At 34.1% G+C, this 20778-nt stretch overlaps 2 protein-coding genes across 3 annotated transcripts; both read left to right on the forward strand.

Annotated features, from left to right (window-relative positions):
- Positions 1 to 8922: 8922 nt before the first annotated feature.
- LOC125477509 (probable LRR receptor-like serine/threonine-protein kinase At1g67720) lies at positions 8923 to 14675 on the forward strand. Of its 2 annotated transcripts, none has more exons than XM_048584656.1 (14): positions 8923 to 9383; positions 9509 to 10046; positions 10201 to 10712; positions 10818 to 10947; positions 11541 to 11612; positions 11700 to 11768; positions 11868 to 11939; positions 12055 to 12123; positions 12220 to 12392; positions 12465 to 12833; positions 12926 to 12991; positions 13076 to 13262; positions 13354 to 13486; positions 14125 to 14675. In XM_048584656.1, exons 1-14 carry the CDS (start codon positions 9314 to 9316, stop codon positions 14467 to 14469), a joined length of 2805 nt encoding a protein of 934 aa, XP_048440613.1. In that variant the 5' UTR covers positions 8923 to 9313; the 3' UTR covers positions 14470 to 14675. The 2 variants fall into 2 exon arrangements, with proteins under 2 accessions (XP_048440613.1, XP_048440612.1); XM_048584655.1 differs by having other exon boundaries at positions 8924 to 9383; positions 10815 to 10947.
- Positions 14676 to 17840: 3165 nt separating this feature from the next.
- Positions 17841 to 19952, forward strand: LOC103949870 (E3 ubiquitin-protein ligase AIRP2). Its single transcript, XM_009361002.3, has 5 exons — positions 17841 to 18262; positions 18737 to 18899; positions 19010 to 19076; positions 19179 to 19422; positions 19535 to 19952. Exons 1-5 carry the CDS (start codon positions 18183 to 18185, stop codon positions 19749 to 19751), a joined length of 771 nt encoding a protein of 256 aa, XP_009359277.1. The 5' UTR covers positions 17841 to 18182; the 3' UTR covers positions 19752 to 19952.
- The last annotated feature ends 826 nt before the right edge of the window (positions 19953 to 20778 follow it).

Here is a 20778-nt window from a genome sequence, read left to right on the forward strand (position 1 = left end):
GCAACAGCAATGTACACAATAAATGGTGATCTTAAGTCTATCTACTCGACTGAGAATGGATTAATTTCTCATGGAAAATATTTGGCTTCTCATCTATGTATAATTTTTTCTTAGTTTTTTTTTTTTTTTTTTTTAACAAACGATATTATCTACATTACAGGTAAGTAGTGAGCTAAGTCTCACAATGAACTAGTAATAATGTGATTTAAATTTGTCTTTGGCGATAATCGAACCTAAGACCCTGTCATTTACCAATGATGAGGAATACCACTAGAGCGTAGTACTAAGTGTCAGATTTCTTTTAAAAGTGCTAAAATTGTTTTACGATAATTGAACTCTTAAAATACTTTGGCACAAAAATAAAAAGTTCTTTTAAAGAAACGCATGTTCTTTGAGAAGCATTTCCATTTACTTCAAAGTTGCACTTGGATTGTTTTTTTTTTTTTTTTTGAACAAAATATATTATCTACATTAAGGAGGAGGGGATAAGCTTAGTCTATAATGGCCTAGCAATAATATGGTTTAAATTCATATTTGGCGAGAATCGAACATAAGACCTCTCACTTACAAGTGAAGAATAATACTATTAGGGGGCGTTTGTTTGCCCTCACTAAGTCGGACTGGACTGGACTGGACTAGCTATTAGTCCAATACTGTGTTTGTTCCATGCTGGGACTAACATTAATGAGACTAAAGGGGACTAGCATGGACAAAACCCTTCACTAAGAGGTCTTAGCGAGACCCCCCAATAACCATGGGACTAGCTAAGACTATCCTCTCTTTCTCGTCCTCGTCATGCTCAACGACCACTCCCGACAGACTCCTCGTCATCTCCGGTCACCGAGATCAATCATGAACTTTCCGACTCTCTTTCAGATCCATTTCACAACCAACTTTCATATAAAATATACAAAATTGAAGCTGGGAGTGATAAGATTACGATTCTACCTGAATCAAGGCCAAAATATAGTCGAATGTGGCCGAAAAATGGCCTAGAAGTCTCGGCCTGTTTGGGCTTCTTCAAATCCATGACAGATTCGAGCATGCAAAGCTAAGATCTCGGTCCAGGGATGGTGATGAATTTTTTGACGGTGTTAACTTCATCCAATTTAACAAGGGTTGGCTGGAAAACACATCGGAAAACTTGCAACTCGTCAGGAAAATTGGAGCCGTGAGGTTCCGTTCGAACAACGCATAGCTAGAGAAGGAGGGAGGACAGAGAAATAGAGACTGGAATCGATAAGAAGTTTGACCAGAAATGAGAAAGAGACATGAATTGAGAGGTCTGAGAGGAAAAAAAGAGGGAGAGGGTGGGACGAAGAATTGAGAGAAGAGGAAGAGAGTGGGACAGAAATGGTAGGAAAAGATGGAGAAAAAGATAAGATCATAATAAAATATTAATAATTTATATATTAAATAATATAATATTAGAATTTGTTATTATCCAGCTTCTTAGTCCAATACTGCACCAAACGCTTCACTAAGTTAGTCCAGTTTAGTCTAGTCTAAGCCAGTCCAGCTTAGTCCTTGAAGCTAATCCAGTCCGAGATAGTCCAGCGCAACAAACGCCCCCTTAGACCTTAGTATTAAGTGTGAATTTTTTATTTTGTGTATAATGACATTATAAATTTACAAGCGTTTTAGTCATCCAAGTAAGTCGAACTTGATACATTTACAATTAAAAAAAAAAATATATTAAACTGTAATATTAATAATGCACATGTATATGATCTACCTTTTGGGTTGCTATTAACTTATTAGTGATAATAGAGATGGGAGAGACCACAGGGGATTGCAATGTTCGTGTCCAAAGAGAGATTTTCAGTGTATCAGGAATACGATCCAATAAATTAAGTATTATAATATAAATAGACAGATACTTGAAAAAAAAATTTAACCACTTATATAATGGCACTTAAGACCATCTCCAAAGAAGATGTTAAATTTTGAACATAAAATTTAAATTTGACAGCCTACATGACACTTTGACATATTTTAACATTTTACTTGCCACCCGATATGTCAAATTAAACTATTACTTTATTACATTATTTTGTGTTCTTAATTTTTGTTTTATATTTTAAATTTCACACATATAAATCATTCATGATAATTGAAACCCAACAAATAACTTTTTATTGGTTGAACACTAATAAGGACATGATCCTCATCTTGTTAACGAATAACTTTTTTCTTGCTTGCAGACGCTGAATCAGAAGATGAGTCGAAAAAATTCAAGGTATGTTCACTATATGAAGTTCTTTGTTGAACCCAGCACCACGAATAACTTTTTTCTTGCTTCTAGAGAACAAAATCTCGTCAGTTTAAACACTGAGCTCTCTCTCTCAGATCGAAAGAATATCTATCTTTTTTATTCATGTGATCAGGAGATGAATTGTCTCCAGAATCTCATAGGGTTTCTCATCCATTCCGTACACACATATTCCATAAACATTCACCCATTTTCTTTACCAATTAATTAATCTTTTTTCATTTCATTTTTTTTTTCCACATCTCATATCCTTTGTTTTGCCTCTCCATAGCTTCGGGAGCTAATCCTAGGAGGCCTTCGTTCTCTAATCTCTATCGCAACTCTGTCATTGATTAAAAAAAGAAAGAAAGAGGTAGGATATGAACTGACTGCACGTTCAACAATCAATATTTATTATAATAAATAATTAAACTAATTAAAAACATTTAATAATTAATTAAAAAATATTTGAAGTTGCAGTCAAATTTGACAGCAGCCTCTTTTGCTGCCATTCATGTCATGTTACATAAAATTTGACATTTAAGTTGGAAACAATTAATGGCCATCTTTTTTTACTATTATAGCTTATGAGAACATTTTAGCATCTCCTTTGAAAATGCTCTAATATGCTAAACTATATTTTCAGCATACAAAAAATTTCTGGTGTCCAAGATAATAAAGAAGGCATGAAGTCATCATCTTCATCCTTTTTCAAAGTTGATAGAAGCTGGAGACAAGTTGGTCCAAAAGGGATATCAGAAAGATAATTCGTTGTAAGCAAAAGCAAAAGCCAATTTTAAAGCAAAGAGGATATTTAAGTGCCATCAAGTCTTGATAATGTTGCTCCCTTTTCTTTCACTAAAGATGCTAAATTCTAATTCGTCAAGGCTTTCATCCTAATTCCGGTTAAGTTTTTATTTTATTATTATTATGATCATATATGCTTTGGCAAATTGTCAATTACATCTTTATGAATCTCATAGATTATACTAGCCTTCATGCATGCGCTCACGTGTATGTATAAAGCATTTTTTGAATTACGACATGCTATGCGCGACTTATACGTTTTAAATGTATTTATATGTGTAAATTAACAAAATGAAAGTCAAATATTTGAAGTAAATGAATAATCTTAGATCATGCTAGAAGAAACCCCTCATAAACCAATTAAAACAGTTGAATTCACATAATAAAATCGATCTCTATAAAATTTACATTAAGAATAGAGAAAATAATATTTAATAAACAATTGACTGAATCACATTATTATTAGTCCATTGTAAGACTAAGTCCACCCCCTCCTCCTTAGTGTAGATAATATTGTTTAAAAAAAAAAAACAATCATTTAACAACTAATTTAATCATATTATTATCCGCATGCGAAAGATATTTTTTATAATCGACATTACACGCATCTTAAGATGTTTTGAACGTATTTAAAAATAGAGAAAATAATAATATTTAATAAACAACTTGTTGAATCATATTATTGTTAGCCCATTGTTAGGATAAACTCACCGCCTCCCCCTTAGTGTAGATACCCTTAATGTAGATAATATTGTTTGTTAAAAAAAAATCATTTGACAACTAATTTAATCACATTATTATCCACATGCGAAAGACCTTTTTTATAACCGGCATTACACGTCTCTTAAGATATTTTGAAAGTGTTTTAAAATAGAGAAATTGTATCACATTATTGCTATTTGTTAAAAAAAAAATCATTTGACAACTAATTTAATCACATTATTATCTGCCTGTGAAAGACTTTTTTTATAACCGGCATTACACGTCTCTTAAGATATTTTGAAAGTGTTTTAAAATAGAGAAATTGTATCACATTATTGCTATTTGTTAAAAAAAAATCATTTGACAACTAATTTAATCACATTATTATCCGCCTGTGAAATACCTTTTTTATAACTGGCATTACACGCCACTTAAGATGTTTTGAACGTGTTTAAAAGTAGAGAAAATAATATTTGATAAACAACTGATTGAATCACATTATTGCTAGTCTATTGTGAGGCTAAGCCCGCCCCTCCCCCTTAGTGTAGATAATATCGTTTGTTAAAAAAAAAAACAATTATTTGACAACTAATTTAATGTAATTTAATCACATTATTATCCGTGTGCGAAATACCTTTTTTATAACCGACATTACACGCCTCTTAAGATGTTTTGAACGTGTTTAAAAAGAAAGAAAATAATATTTATTAACAATTGATTGAATCACATTATTGCTAGTCCATTGTGAGGCTAAACCAACCTCCTCCCTCTTAGTATAGATAATATCATTTGGTTAAAAAAAAAAAAAACAATCATTTGACAACTAATTTAATCACATTATTATTCGCGTGCGAAAGACTTTTTTATAACTTGCATTATACGCCTCTTAAAATGTTTTGAACATGTTTAAAATAGTGAAAATAATATTTAATAAACAATTAAATGAATCACATTATTACTAGCTCATTGTGAGGCTAAATCCACCTCCCTCCCGCTTAGTGTAGATACTGTCGTTTGTTAAAAAAAAAAAATCATTTGACAACTAATTTAATCACATTATTATCCGCGTGCGAAAGATTTTTTTTATAACCGGCATTACACGTATCTTAAGATGTTTTGAATGTGTTTAAAAATAGAGAAATTGAATCACATTATTGTTAGTCTATTGTGAGGTACTAATATAAAAAATAAAAATAAAATTAATTTAATGTAATTTAATCACATTATTATCTGCATGCAAAAAACCTTTTTCTTATAACCGGCATTACATGCCTCTTAAGATGTTTTGAACGTGTTTAAAAATAGAGAAAATAATATTTAATAAACAATTGATTGAATCACATTATTGCTAACTCATTGTGAGGTTAAGTCCACCCCCTCTCCTTTAGTGTAGATAATATTGTTTGTTAAGAAAAAAAAATAACAATCATTTAACAACTAATTTAATCACATTATTATCCGCATGGGAAGACTTTTTTTTTTATAACCGGCATTACACGCCTCTTAAGATATTTTGAACGTGTTTAAAATAAAGAAAATAACATTTAATAAACAACTGATTGAATCACATTATTACTAGCTTATTGTGAGGCTAAGCTCACCTCTTCCCTTTAATTTGATAACTAATTTAATCACATTATTATCCACGTGCAAATGACCATTTTTATAACCGGCATTACACAACTCCTAAGATGTTTTGAACGTGTTTAAAAATAGAGAAATTGAATCACAAAACACACAAAAATTATTTATTTAAAAAATAGTGTTAAAATAATGAAAATGCCCCTGCTTTATTTGATGCATTATTTTGGGATGCCTTTAAAGTTTTTTGTCTTAGGGGCATTTTTGTCCAAATTTGTTTGTTGAAGCTTGGTGCAACCAAAATCACTATTCACATTTTCCATTGGCTTTATATATAAGATAATATTGTTTGTTAAAAAAAAAATAATCATTTGACAACGAATTTGATCACATTATTATCTGCGTGGGAAGACTTTTTTTTTATAACCGGCATTACACGTCTCTTAAGATGTTTAAAATGTGTTTAAAATAGAGAAAATAATATTTAATAAACAACTGATTGAATCACTTTATTACTAGCTCATTGTGAGGCTAAGCCCACCCCCTTCCCCTTAATGTAGATAATATCGTTTGTTAAAAAAAAAAAAAATCAATTGACAACTAATTTAATCACATTATTATCCACGTGCAAATGACATTTTTTACAACCGGCATTACATGCCTCTTAAGATGTTTTGAACGTGTTTAAAAATAGAGAAATTGAATCACATTATTGCTAACCTATTGTGTGGTACTAATTAAAAAAAAAAAACAAAAACAAACCATAAAAAATTAATTATGTAAAAAATATTGTTAAAATGACAAAAATACCCCTGCCTTATTTTATACATTATTTTGGGATGCTTTTGAAGTTTTTTGTCATGGGGTCATTTATGTCCACATTTGTTTGTTGAGCTTGGTGACACCAAAATCACTATTCATCATTTCCATTGACTTTATATATAAGATAATATTGTTTGTTAAAAAAAAAAGTCATTTGACAATTAATGTAACCACATTATTATCCGCTTGGGAAGACTTTTTTTATAATCGGCATTACACGCATTTTAAGATGTTTTGAACTGTGTTTAAAATAGAGAAAATAATATTTAATAAACAACTAATTGAATCACATTATTACTAGTTCATTGTGAGGCTAAGTCCACCCCCTCCCCCTTAATGTAGATAATATCGTTTGTTAAAAAAAAAACCATTTAACAACTAATTTAATTACATTATTATCCGTGTGCAAATGACCTTTTTTATAACCAACATTACATGCCTTTTAAGATGTTTTGAACGTATTTAAAATAGAGAAATTGAATCACATTATTGCTAGCCTATTGTGAGGTACTAATTAAAAACAAAAAACAAACCTTAAAAAATACTGTTAAAATGACAAAAATGCTCATGCCTTATTTAATGCATTATTTTGGGATGCCCTTGAAGTTTTTTGTCTTGGGGGCATTTTTGTCCAATTTTTTTTTGTTGAAGCTTGGTGACACCAAAATCACTATTCATCTTTTCCATTGGCTTTATATATAAGATAATATTGTTTGTTAAAAAAATAATCATTTGACAACTAATTTAATCACATTATTATCTGCGTGTGAAATACTTTTTTTATAACTAGCATTACACACCTCTTAAGATGTTTTGAACGTGTTTAAAATAGAGAAAATAATATTTAATAAACAACTGATTGAATCACATTATTACTAGTCATTTGTGAGGCTAAGCCCACTTCCTCGCCCTTAATGTAGATAATATCGTTTGTTAAAAAAAAATCATTTGAAAACTAATTTAATTACATTATTATCGGCGTGCGAGTGACTTTTTTTTATAACTGTCATTACACTGCCTCTTAAGATGTTTTGAACGTGTTTAAAAATAGAGAAATTGAATCACATTATTACTAGCCTATTGTGAGGTACTAATTAAAAAACAAACAAACAAACCACAAAAAAAATTTATTATTTAAAAATACTGTTAAAATGATGAAAATGCCCTTGCCTCATTTGATGCATTATTTTGGGATGCCTTCGAATTTTTTTGTCTTGGGGGCATTTTTGTCCAAATATTTTTTTTGAAGCTTGATGACACCAAAATCACTATTCACCTTTTCCATTAGCTTTATATATAAGATTTATGAGTAAATTTTACGTATTTTTGTACGTTACAATTAACTGCAATATTTTTAGAATGAGGATATGTCTCAATGTTATTAATGTTGTGTTGATGCTTTGACTTTATAGTTTTTAATGTGTACTCGGTAAAATTGTTGTAAGTCGTCGATAACCTTGAGTTGTGTTCAATTCGGTCCAGTCTATGCCTCACATCACAACTAAATCAACATTAGCATCACAATTTGGTTTAGTTCAAGAGTTAAGCTAGCACAAAGCAACTAAATTTTCTTACATACATGAAAGTTATCTTAAATTGAATATTGGGCTGTTTAGAAAACGTCGTACGAAACCGAACACAAATCTTCTTCAGATATGTGCAACCGGAGCCTGGTGATCAATGAATCCAGACCATTGAAATTTGATCCAACGGCTACAAACAGAGGATTCCTCTAAAAGTTATAATAATTATAGCCATTGATCATATTTCAATGGCCCGGATCCATTGATCCCGGGCTCCTGTTGCACAGATCTGAAGAGGATCTATGTTTTACGAAACCAAACCAAATTGTTGCGGTTTTGTTCAGGTAGTTTAAGATTACACTTTTTTAGTGTGAAATTCAAATAAATTCAAATCAACTATCCCTTTAGTTTAACAGGTTTGAATGGTTCAATCAGTTTTTTTGTCCACACCTACCATTATCACGTACTAACAATTATACACATGTTATGTATGTGCTTATTAAAATTGTAAAAATAAAATTTACAAAGAAAGAATATAAAAAATAGTTGCAAAATTTTCTTGCTAACGACTTCAAACAATTAGGATGTTCATATCTTTAACGATTGACTGTTTCTGGATAATTATTTCGTCACTAAAGACTTATTTTATTTAAAAGAAAAACGTGATAGAGAAAATGAGGACAACTAATATGCTTACCTACCTGCGAGGGTGTGAAAAAAATAAATATAAAAAAACTATTTTGTGTTTAATTTACTATATTGCCCCTAACTTTTATTTTATTTTTTGTTGATTAATAGGTAGTTTAGAATTTCTTAGGTGAATTTATCTCTCCTAGGGTTTGTCATGGGTACCAGCCAGTCAGCAGGTCTCTACAATTTCTCCCAGAACTTTTTATCCTAACCGTTAGATGCAAAGAGCAAAACCTCAACCGCACATCTATCGTAGGTATTACAAAAGATTGATTATTGATGCTTTTGTCGGTGACGATAGAAACAATGGATTGTAGGTGGTTAGTGGTAGGGTGGTGGCACTTACTACTTACACAGTGAATTCTGCAGAAACAGAAACACATGCATGTCAACCAAACTTGTAAGTAATTATAGAACAAAAGCAATAAAGATTTTGATAGCAACATCTCAAAGTGTCCTCTGTCAGTCTTGGTCACATTGTAAACATCTGCAGCAACATCATAATTTGGTAATTTGTGTACCAACATAAGTATTTTTTAGAGGGACGACTTGAAGCGATGCATGTATTTTAAGACATTGTTAAAAAAATCTATATACAACACAGTTCATCCGCCAAATCATTTTTGAAACGCAAAATAATGGCTTGAAAGTTGATTCTTTATACTCTTTTTCAAAGTGAAAATAAAGCTAAACCAAAAAATGAAACCAGAAATTAATTTTCTAAGATTCTAAAGATCTGAAAAAAAAAAAGAAACGAACGTGGATTAGCATTGCAAACTCGTAAATCAAAAAAGTGAAGGGTACGTGGACCCCTTGCTTAGACAAACATGTTCACCTAATTACAATCAGTTTCGATTTCATCGAATGAATGAACACAAATTCTCAACACTGGAGAAAACAGAGAAAAATGGTTTGTTTTGTCTCATGAAATGATCAAATGGGTTTCTCAGTCTTCCTGTTCATAATTTATCTTTGCTTTATATCATCTGTTATTTCCCAGGTTCAAGGTATGTGATTTTTTCTGGTATTTAATTACCCATTTTTAAGAGATTTTCATGATTACAGACGCATTCGTTTTGCTAGGAATTGTTGGTTTTCGGACTGACGATATGTTTGAATTGAGTATATGCAGATTTTGTGAGCATAGATTGTGGAGGGACAAGTAACCACACTGACACAAGCACTGGACTGGCATGGATTTCAGACATGCGACTCATGTCCCAGGGAAAATCAGTCCAGGTCGAAAACCCTAATGGAAACTTGCTGCAGTTTCAAAGACGCAGGGATTTTCCCATAGACAGCAAGAAGTACTGCTATACGTTGAACACTGTGGAGAGGAGGAGGTACTTAGTCCGGGCAACATTTCAGTACGGCAGTCTCAAAAGTGAAGACACATATCCGAAATTCGAGCTTTACTTGGATGCCACGCAGTGGGCAACCGTGACTATTTTTGATGCTTCAAGAACATATGTGAATGAGATGATCATTAGGGCTTCGTCGGATTCTGTCGATGTGTGTATATGTTGTGCAACAACTGGGTTTCCGTTTATATCGACTTTGGAGCTGAGGCCTTTGAATCTTTCGATGTATGCCACGGACTATGAGGATGAGTTTTTCTTGAAAGTTGCAGCTAGGGTGAATTTTGGTGCTCCAAGCAAAGATGCTATAAGGTAGAAAACCAGATTGGATGTTGATGTTTTATTTTTTGTAAAGGCATTAGGTAATAGAGGATTGGACGGACAGAACTGAGCACCAGAAGTAGGCTGGTTCGGATAATGTATCTAGTGATTTGATCCTTGAGTGAGAATTTATTGTTTTTCGCAGGTACCCGGATGATCCATATGACAGAATTTGGGATTCTGATCTTATGAAAAGGCAGAATTATCTGGTTGGAGTGGCACCAGGTACAGAAAGAATCAGTACATCAAGGGATGTAGACACAAGGAGTAGAGAGTACCCGCCTGTTAAAGTAATGCAGACCGCGGTAGTTGGCACAAAGGGAGTGCTGAGCTACAGATTAAATCTGGATGGCTTCCCAGGAATGGGTCGAGCTTATGCTTACTTTGCGGAAATTGAGGATTTAGGCGCAAATGAGATCAGGAAATTCAAGTTGGAGCAACCTTTCTCGGCTGACTATAATAGTGCAGAGGTAAATATTGCTGAGAATGCAAATGGGGACTACATGCTTTATGAGCCGAGCTACATGAATGTGAGTCTGGAGTTTGTTCTGTCATTTTCCTTTGTTAAGACCCCTGATTCTACGCGAGGGCCGCTTCTAAATGCAATGGAGATAAGTAAATATGTTCAAATCGCTGCAAAGACCGATAGGCGAGATTGTAAGTCCATGATCTTGGTGTTGTTTTACTTAAAAAGGTTTGCATCAGATTGGATGCGGTTTATCATTGATGAGCTGATTGCTGTGCTTGGTTTTTAATCAGTAGTGGCGGTTCTGAATGTGCTTCACTTCATGTCTGCTGAAAGTCTATCAGTAGATGAAGGTGATCCTTGCGCTCCAACTCCATGGGAATGGGTGAATTGTAGCTCCACAGCACCACCAAGAATCACAAAAATGTAAGTTCTTCATACCTTTGCGACAACTCTGCTTCATGTCGATTTCTGTTACATTGCTATTCAATACTAGGATATTTAGTTGCCAACAAATTTTTACTGAATATTGTAGCAACCAACTTGAAACATGCAAAACCATCTGAAAGAAAATATACAAATCACAGGGAAATTTCTAGACGCTAAGTGAATGGTTCAAAGTTAGAGTCATCGAATTAGTTAGCTTTGAATGTTCATCAAAAGCACCTTTTAGGGTGCAGTGCTGATATACAAAAGCCTGAATTCATTGACAGAAATTGCTTCGACATCAAGCATTCAGATATCAGATCTTCATCTTCGCTTCTGAACATCACACCGGAAGATATCACTCACTAGTTATTTCATTCAGCACAGTTGCTTGCTTATAAGTTTGTCGATGGATGTTTATTAAAACCCCTTTTTTCACAAAACAGTACAAGGTATTGCATCAATGGACTATTGTAAGTAAAACAATGTAGGTCATGAAAATTTCGTCATGACTGAAAACTTAAAAATTGATCAAATGTCTCTACAGATATTAAGCATTTTAAGATTACGGAACCCTCTAACTTGTGGTATAGTGACCTTTCAGGAAAGAATGTGAAGGGTGAAATCCCCGTGGAGCTTAAAAATCTGCAGGAGTTGACAGAGTTGTATGTGCTATTATCCTCTAAAGATGCACGCCTTTGTATTTTTTAATCATTACATTAAGTTTGCTTGCAATCTTTCTGTGCACTTAGGTGGTTGGGTGGTAACTACCTTACCGGACAATTTCCTGACATCAGTAATCTTATCAATTTAAAGATTCTGTAAGATCTTCGAATTTTCTCCAAACTTACATATTTGAATTTGGAGAACATAATTTTTCTTCAATTATGCTTTTCTTTCATATTTTGTCAACTTGGAAGGCATCTAGAGAACAACAAATTGAGTGGCTCACTACCTTCTTACCTGGCTAGCTTGCCAAGCTTACAAGAACTGTAAGTAGCTATTGGATTGTGAGTTGGATACTTCCATGTATCATTTGGATTAGTATTGAACATTTTCCGTCGTGGGGAAATGCTGTAATCTGATTATCTGAAATCCATGTGGCAGGTACATACAGAACAACTCTTTCAGTGGGGAAATTCCTGCAGGACTGTTAAGGGGGAAAATCACATTTAAGTAAGTTTGCTTTTCACTGATCTATGCAATGAAACAAACATGAAAATATATTGTAGCCTAGAAACTTATCGACAGATATGCTATTTCATCGTGCAGATATGAATATAATCTTGGACTACGTAAGGGGGAACGAAAACAGAAGCATTTCAAGTTGATAATTGGAATTTCTGTTGGAGTAGCTGCAACTGTATCATTGTTATTATTAGGGACTCTATTGATATTGCGTAATCTTCAAAGAAAGTCATCTTTTCAGAGAAGTAAAGGAAAAGGTTTGTACGCAAGAATCTGTTTGCTGTGCGGTTCACAATTTCTGCAATGTAACATCTTTTCTTGTGCATCAGGTGACTCGCTGCGTGCCAGCACCAAGCCTTCAACTGGCTATTCAATTTCTCGTATGGATGAAGGCGTCGCTTGCTACATTACTCTCCCTGATCTGGAAGAAGCGACTAGCAGCTTTTCGAAAAAAATTGGCAAAGGAAGCTTTGGGTCTGTATATTATGGAAAGATGAAAGATGGAAAGGAGATAGCAGTTAAAATGATGGCAGAGTCATCTGCCCACATGAATAAGCAATTTGTAACTGAGGTAGCACTCTTGTCACGTATTCATCATCGGAACTTGGTTCCTCTAACTGGATATTGCGAAGAAGAACATCAATGCATTCTGGTTTACGAGTACATGCACAATGGAACCTTAAGTGATCACATACACGGTCTGCACTCTGATAAAAAAGTTGTTCTTTGAGTTTATGTTCTTAGTTCTAACAATTTCATCCAAATCCATGACAAAATTTGGTGACAACAGGTTCTACCACCCAGAAGCGCTTAGACTGGCAAACTCGCCTTCGCATTGCAGAAGATGCAGCTAAAGGTATAAGAGGAAACTTCTCATACTAATGTATGCATACTTCACTATTCAAGCTCACGCTATTGACACGAATTTACGTATGTATAGGTCTCGAGTACTTACATACTGGATGCAACCCTAGTATCATCCACCGGGACGTGAAAACAAGCAACATTCTCTTAGACATAAACATGAGAGCGAAAGTGTCGGATTTCGGATTGTCTAGGCAAGCAGAGGAGGATTTAACGCATATCTCAAGCGTGGCTCAGGGAACAGTAGGCTACCTTGATCCTGAGTAAGCCCCATGAATCGTATACGAAAAATTAATTATGTTCACAATCTCTCCTGTATGCACTTAAATCAGCCATGTTAATCGTCGGATGCAGGTATTATGCTAGTCAGCAATTAACTGAGAAAAGTGATGTGTACAGTTTTGGGGTTGTTCTTTTGGAGCTGATTTCAGGAAAAAAGCCAGTTTCAACAGAAGACTTTGGTTCTGAGTTGAACATTGTTCACTGGGTATGCTTTCTGATTCACTTAAAAAACTTGTCTGAAAAATTAGCAATACCTCTTTAACTTAGTACCTTCTTCTGGTTTGCTCCTCTCGACTTTCAATTTGGTTTTGAGACTCCATAATCTATTAAAATGTGCCAATACTCTCAAACTGTCAAGTTTGCCGTCCATTTGAGGGCTATTTTTTGTCAATCCATTTGAAGAAAACTAACGGAAAATGTGATAAATTTGACATTTGGGAGCAAAATGGTGCGTTTGAAAGATTAGGGAACTCATGTGGCCAGGAAAGGCTGAAATGCCTCTGTGTGTCTTCCCAGCTTCCGGAATGAGTGGATAACCGTGGCTTGCCACCAGTTGTCCCCCTTTAAAAAAAAAAAAAAATGGATTAGGGAACTCATAACCAAACTGAAAGCCGAAGGAGCAAATTGAAAGCAGGTTTATAAATTCAGGGGCTTTGACAATTTTTACGCAATAAAAATTCAATGGCCGGTTGATATGCGCGGGATTTCTAGTATACTCTAGTGTGTACAACACTGACATCCGCTCCACATTCAGTGTCTTTCTGTGCATACCATACACCGGAACATAATAGAATTTTTGTGTTATACACACCATATAATCCTAAAAAATTGTTGTTTTTCCAGGCAAGATCCTTGATTCGTAGAGGAGATGTTGAAAGCATCATAGATCCTATCCTAGCAGGAAGTGTGAAAGTTGAGTCCATATGGAGAATTGCTGAAGTAGCAATCCAGTGTGTTGAGCAACATGGAGTTTCCAGGCCAAGAATGCAAGAGATAATCGTGGCCGTTCAGGATGCTACGAAGATTGAAAAGGGCAGTGAATCCAACCAGAAAATATCACCCAGCAGTAGCAGTTCAAAAGCACAACCCTCCAGGAAAACTTTGCTAACAAGCTTTCTGGAAATTGAGAGCCCTGATTTGTCCAAGGATTGTTTAGTCCCATCTGCCAGACGAGATGATGATATATGAGTGCGCTTTCTTTTGACATTTCAGCACTTTAACACCAACATTACTTTTCTTTCTCATTTGAAAATTGTAATTATTGGTTTTACACGCTACATATGTAGTGGCGAATCAAGAATTAGAATTTTGTGACAATTTCAAGTTTTTTATAAAAACAGACCGCGATGAGCGTAAAAAAAAAAAATTCAGTTTATATTGTGAGAATTTGTCGAGTGTTGTTCATGCAATCTTTCTAGATATATCTAGTAGGTACAAAGTGATCTGAACAAATGATTCGAAATGTCCATAGAAGACTTTTACATGTATATTTTCTAAACTCCAGTCCTGGGACCACCTAGGTCCTAGTGTGCATCTACCTCTATGTACACACATAAAGAAGTAATTTATATTTCAAATAGTTTGACATGTTATGTTGCCGCACATGTCGGTTGTGTTTATTGAAGTGGGTGGACGTGCCTTTGGTGCGAAATTGCACATCTTGAAAAGTATATTAAGCCTTATTAACCTCAGTTTATAAAATGGTTTTAGTAAGAACTCTTGTTTATGTGTAGAAGAGTATTTGCTACCATCAATCACTCATGTTAACGGGTCTAGCAATTGGTTTACTAGATAGTTCAACATGGTTAATTTCCATCTTAATTTGTGTTGACGTGACAACTTCTTAATTATTTGTTTTACATGCGTGACTCCGTGACACCCTACTGAACTGATATTTCTCTAAAAAAAATTATATTAACAAATTGCCGATGCAAGTGAAGTGTTAAAACGTCTAAACGGTCTATAGTCGTCCATGGTGCGTGCAAAAGATGCTAAAATATAACCCGTGTGGAAAACGACATGCACTTAGACAAAGCATATATAGAAATGTATGATGCATATATTCCATGTATCCGTCGGGGACGGCGTGGGTTACCTTGGCAAATCCTGCCCAAATTATGTCGGCTCGCTCAGTGTTGTCACCACTTGCCCCACAAGTGTCCTTATAACGGGAAAGGGATGTTCCGCTTGGATTTTCCGCAACTTGTTTTATAGGAAAATTAATAAAAATGATTTGAAAATTTTGAATTTTAATACTAAGAATAAAATAAAGGATGAAGTGAATAGTACCAGAATTGATTTTGTAGTGTAAAAATGTGGTTTTTTGTTAAAGCGAACAGTACCGGAAGTTTTTTGTTAAAGTTCCCTTGGTTTATTTGTTACTTTCTCTTTTTGTTTCTGTTAAATGTCTTCTTTTGCTTTGTGAAAATGGTTTAACTAATTTAGCAGAAAATGGAGAAAGAGCCCCATAAATTAAAGACCATCTGCCTTTTTTTTTTTTTTAATAAGCGATATTACCTACATTAAAAAGAAAGAGATAGATTTAATCTCACCATATGCTAATAATAATTTGGTCAAATTTTTTTTTAGCGAGAATAATTTGCTTAAAAAAGGATATATTCACCGCAATAGAGGAGAACCAATGGATTTTTTTTTTTTTTATAGAAACTTGAAACATATCTAATTTTATGGCCCAATATTAGGTTTAGTTTAATTCTTAATTATTTTTTAAATTAGATCATCAGTAGAGATTCATGCTAAGCCACACGATGACTTTGCTATAAAAAATATATTAAAATTACTGTATTTGAACTTAAATTTTTTAACTTATATGTAAGAAAAAAAAATTATTAAGTGATAAATCAATACAATTAAACAAATGTCAAATCATCGTAGGAAGGCCGCAAGAATAATTAGATATAATTAACATAAACCAAAATATTAAAAAAAAAAAATCCACATTAATAAGATAGGATTCGACCCCCTTTCTTTATAGGTTTTAATGGATAGAAAGTGGTTGATTAAGTTTTAAGGGACTTATTTGTATCTCCACCACAATAATATTTTTCATAATGCAAAGTTTTATATTGCTTTCCATATGGGGTTCTCCACCTGATATGCTTCAGTCCATGGATAAGCTCCAAATGTGGGCCCTTTCATCAGATGATTGCAGATGAACGGTTCTCATACACAGAAATAAAAACCCACAACCAAAAACACACCCACATGCGCATTGAGTAAGTGTCCGTTTGACCTCCTCATTATTATCTTAGTTGAAATTGACGATTTGGACATTTTTTTTTTCTTTTCAAATTACCTCATTTGCAAAAAATAATAGTCTTTTTAGCCAAAATTATCCCTGATATTCGCATAACTTCTCACTTTGGTTCCTGAGATTTGAAATTAATAGAAGTGGTCCCTGAGTTTGTCCACCATCAATCATTTTGGTTATTCTATGAAATTTTTGTTAAATAAGGACAAAATGACAAAAATACCCTCAAATTAATAGACATTGGGCCAAATGATTTAACAAAAATTGAGGATATTTTTGTCATTTTATCTTCATTTCATGGAGATTTTTTAGGGGATAACCAAAATGATTGATGGTGGACAAACTCATGGACCACTTTTATTGATTTCAAATCTCAAAGACTAAAGTGAAGAGTTCTACAAATCTCAATGATCATTTTGGCTAAAAAGCCGAAATAATATTTTATACCAAATTCTTCTAAAGTTTGGAAAATAGAATTTAAACTTTAATGCATAAAGGAGCACACATTAATCTAATCAACTTAGAATATCTCTAAAGGAGATAGCAAAAAGTTTCTATAACCATTTGGCACTTTTATGCTACTTTAAAAATCTGTCACTCCAAATCACTCTTCAACTAACTCTTTAAATTTTTTTCTCACTTTAAAATATTAATATCTTAACTTTATTATATCTCATCGGCCCAAAATTTTATCCTAAAAATCTTTACTAAACAATATTTTTGAATAAAATATATTGTGAAACCCAATTTGTTAATTTGAAGAAGTACCAACTGACTTAATGGTTGCTAATTCTCTAGTTTGCTAATTGGATTCCACCTCCGTTGAAGAGCGTATTTTCTACATGCCTAACAAATTTAATTTTGCTGTCCAAATGCTACCTCGTTAAAGATGCTATTAGTTAAGCCCACTTCCACCAAATATGAACAAAAACAACACTCGAATTATATACGATTGGCTAGTCTAGCGGCACCTAATACTCATCGTCTATTTAGTTGGAACAAAAATCAAATTGACTTAAATGAATGTGAATATAATATATATATATATATATATATATATATTTATATCCTATGTCAAGCTTGCATAACAAGATTCATTCATAAAATAACCCAAAACCAGAAAATAATTATCCCAAAACATAATAATATTCGTAAATACCATTGATTAAAAAAAGTAGAAAGAAGCTGAGAAAAGTCACCTTGGCAATATAAAAAAGAGAAGCAAATATACATAAAGGAAAAGATTATGATAATTAAGAAGTAAGAACACAAATCAAATGAGGAGGCAAAAGACGCAGTTTATCCTGAATACGTATGCCGTTCCGACCGTATAAAGCAGGCAAACTCCGAAAAAAGTCGGTCTCAGGTCTCAGTAGAGCCGCCCCCAATTGAGAAAAAGATAAAAGAGAAAATAGCCTGGGGATACAAACCTTTGCGTCCCTATCTCTCTCTGCTTTTAGTTTGTTCGTTTGTTTGTTTTTGGTGCTTGCTGGGTATTATTTAATCTCCCTGCAGAAAGTAGAAAAAACCCAACAAAAAAAAAGAGTGAGCTTTGTACTTGGTAGTCTCTGAGAAGAGAGGGGAGTTCTTGCTCTCTGTTATTTGTTAGAGAAAGAGAGAAGAGAGAGAGATGGAGATGATTTATTACCAGCCGTCTTACCAGGAGTCCTTGAGTGCTTTAGAGGCAGATATACAGCATGCAAATTCTCTGTAAGTTGCTTTATTCCTCTGGAAATTCTTTGTTTTTGTTTCAATTTCTCTGTTTTCCAATAGTGGTTGTGAATATCCTTTTTTTTCCCCAAGTCGGTGGTTTACGTTTAACTGCAAAAAGCTGTATTTAGGTCATCTGATCATCACTACCCACATCATAATTTTTCAATTTAGGCAAGAAAATGCAAAACCCTTTGTCAAATTTGCCAATTTGGGATTTTTCTGGGGAGCAAGTTTGTTTAATTTTTTTTTGGGGTTTTGATTTTATCATGGTTGGTTATTAGATTGAAATGTAAAGTTTACAACTTTTGACATATTACTAATTCTGATTTTGATTTGGGATTTTTCTGGGGAGAATAGTTGTGATATTCTTCTTCGGTTTTGACTTGATCATGTTAGAGTTATCAGATAAAATATTGAAGTTTGCAACTTTTGACATGTTACTAGTTCTGATTTTGATTTGGTCGTGTGCAGAGCTGCTGCAATTCCGAGCGGCAAAGGCGGTGCCCGGTTTCAGATGAAATTGGTGTACAATCACTTGGCTCCCCTCTTTCTGTTTTTGTTGCAATGGTTTGATTGCTCATGCACTTGCCTGCTCCCAAGATACCTATATTTCTTCCACATACTTGTCTACAAGGTTTGGTTCTTTTCTTCCTCTCTAGTCTATGCGTTGTTAATCGATGCGGAAAGGGAATTTACTTTTGTTGCTCCACCTAATTCGGGCATGCCGGTCTTATTTTGATACAGGTATACACAGATGGCAGGCCTAGCATTTCAACTCATGGAAGGAAGGCTTCTATAAGGGACTTCTATTGTATGTCGAATTTCCTACGTTATGATCATTGGATGTCGTTTGGTTGTGATTTGCTCGATTAGGTTTCTGACTTAGTTTGCTTTGTTGAAAACCGAATTGCAGCCGTTATCTTACCGTCTCTTCAGCGGCTGCACGGGGATTTGGGGGAGTTAGATGATTCTAAGGATGGACATCCTAGGGTTCCCAGCATGGAAAGCTCTGGAAAGAAGATGATTAAGGGAGATGGTAGCCTTGTCAATGCTGAGGGGGAGAGAGAAGAGGAGTGTGGGATTTGTTTAGAGCCTTGCACCAAAGTGGTCTTGCCTAATTGCTGTCACGCAATGTGCATCAAATGCTACCGCAATTGGTAAGTACAAGCCTTCGCTATATCCCTTATCCCGTTATCCGTATCCATGTCTGCTTGTTTCTCTAAACAGTCATTTATTCTTTGCATTTGCAACGCTCTGGTTTAATTTCAGGAGTAGGAAGTCGGAGTCTTGCCCATTTTGCCGTGGTAATATAAAGAGAGTTAAGTCTCAAGACTTATGGGTGCTCACTTGCAACGAAGATGTGGTTGACACCGAAACGGTTTCAAAAGAGGACTTGTTGCGTTTCTACCTCTATATCAACAGCCTGCCGAAAGATTACCCGGACGCCCTCTTCTTGGTGTACTACGAGTATTCTAATTTGTTTTAAGAGAACGAAGAATGGTGTAGGGATAGAAAAGGCCCTCCTGCCAAATGTAAATACAACCCGGTAAGGAACTTCTATTCGATTTTTACACAAAACAACAGTTTCAAATGTTATGCATATCGAAAATTTACAAGTCGTTGTAATACTGCTTCATTTAGTGATGTCAAAGTTTTCATCTTGAGAATCAAGTTCTGTTATAAGTTAGATCCCCTGAACTATTAGTCCAGTTAAAATTGACCTCTCAAATTTTTTTTGTTTGGTAAATTAATTTCTGAACTAATTGAAATCAGCCAATTAACTTTTTTCACGGTCAGAGATGAGATTTCATCCACATTGCCTTCAAATATTGTCATGTGACCAGCACGTGATTCACTCTTAAAGATGAAGTCATGCTAGTATATGATGGCAAATTGGATAAAATTTCATTAAATCTTACGGCAAAGGGTTAATTGGCTGATTTTACATAGGTCATAGAGTTAATTTTCTAAAAGAAAGTTTAAGGTGTCAATTTTAATTGAGGTAATAATTCGAGGTTTGACTCTGAATATAACGGTCAAAGCATTATTCTTTGTAGACATTTGTGTCTATCGTTGATCAACTTTTGAAAAAACTCGACGACTCTGGACTTGTAATTATGTAGAGCATTAATGTGATTGGACGTACGATAAGTCAAGGGTAAACAACTTGTTATCGCCTCATATTGAGCACATCTTTAAGTACGACTCGAAGCCCTCGACGGGGTTTGTGGGTGGATGGACCGCAGAAGCAGATAATGTGCTCTGGCGGCCTATAACGCTTTCTCTAAAGAAAACTTGATCTTCCATGTATAGTGAGGGATAAGAAATGGTTGACAGAGCTATTGATTAGCATCCAAACAAGTGAAAAGTAGACTCTGCCTGCGTAAAAAAGTAACGATTAACTTGATAGTTCGACAAAAAAGATTGAGAATGTAATTTAACTCTTTATTCATAGGTTGTTTTTGTTAATTTTGAAATGACATATTACATATCCTATGTTGAATGTATTAGTA

Source organism: the organism of the source record quoted next, unplaced genomic scaffold, assembly GCF_019419815.1.
Source record: "Pyrus x bretschneideri cultivar Hongxiangsu unplaced genomic scaffold, Pyrus_bretschneideri_v1 Contig22, whole genome shotgun sequence".
In the NCBI taxonomy this organism is placed as follows: Eukaryota; Viridiplantae; Streptophyta; class Magnoliopsida; order Rosales; family Rosaceae; genus Pyrus; species Pyrus x bretschneideri.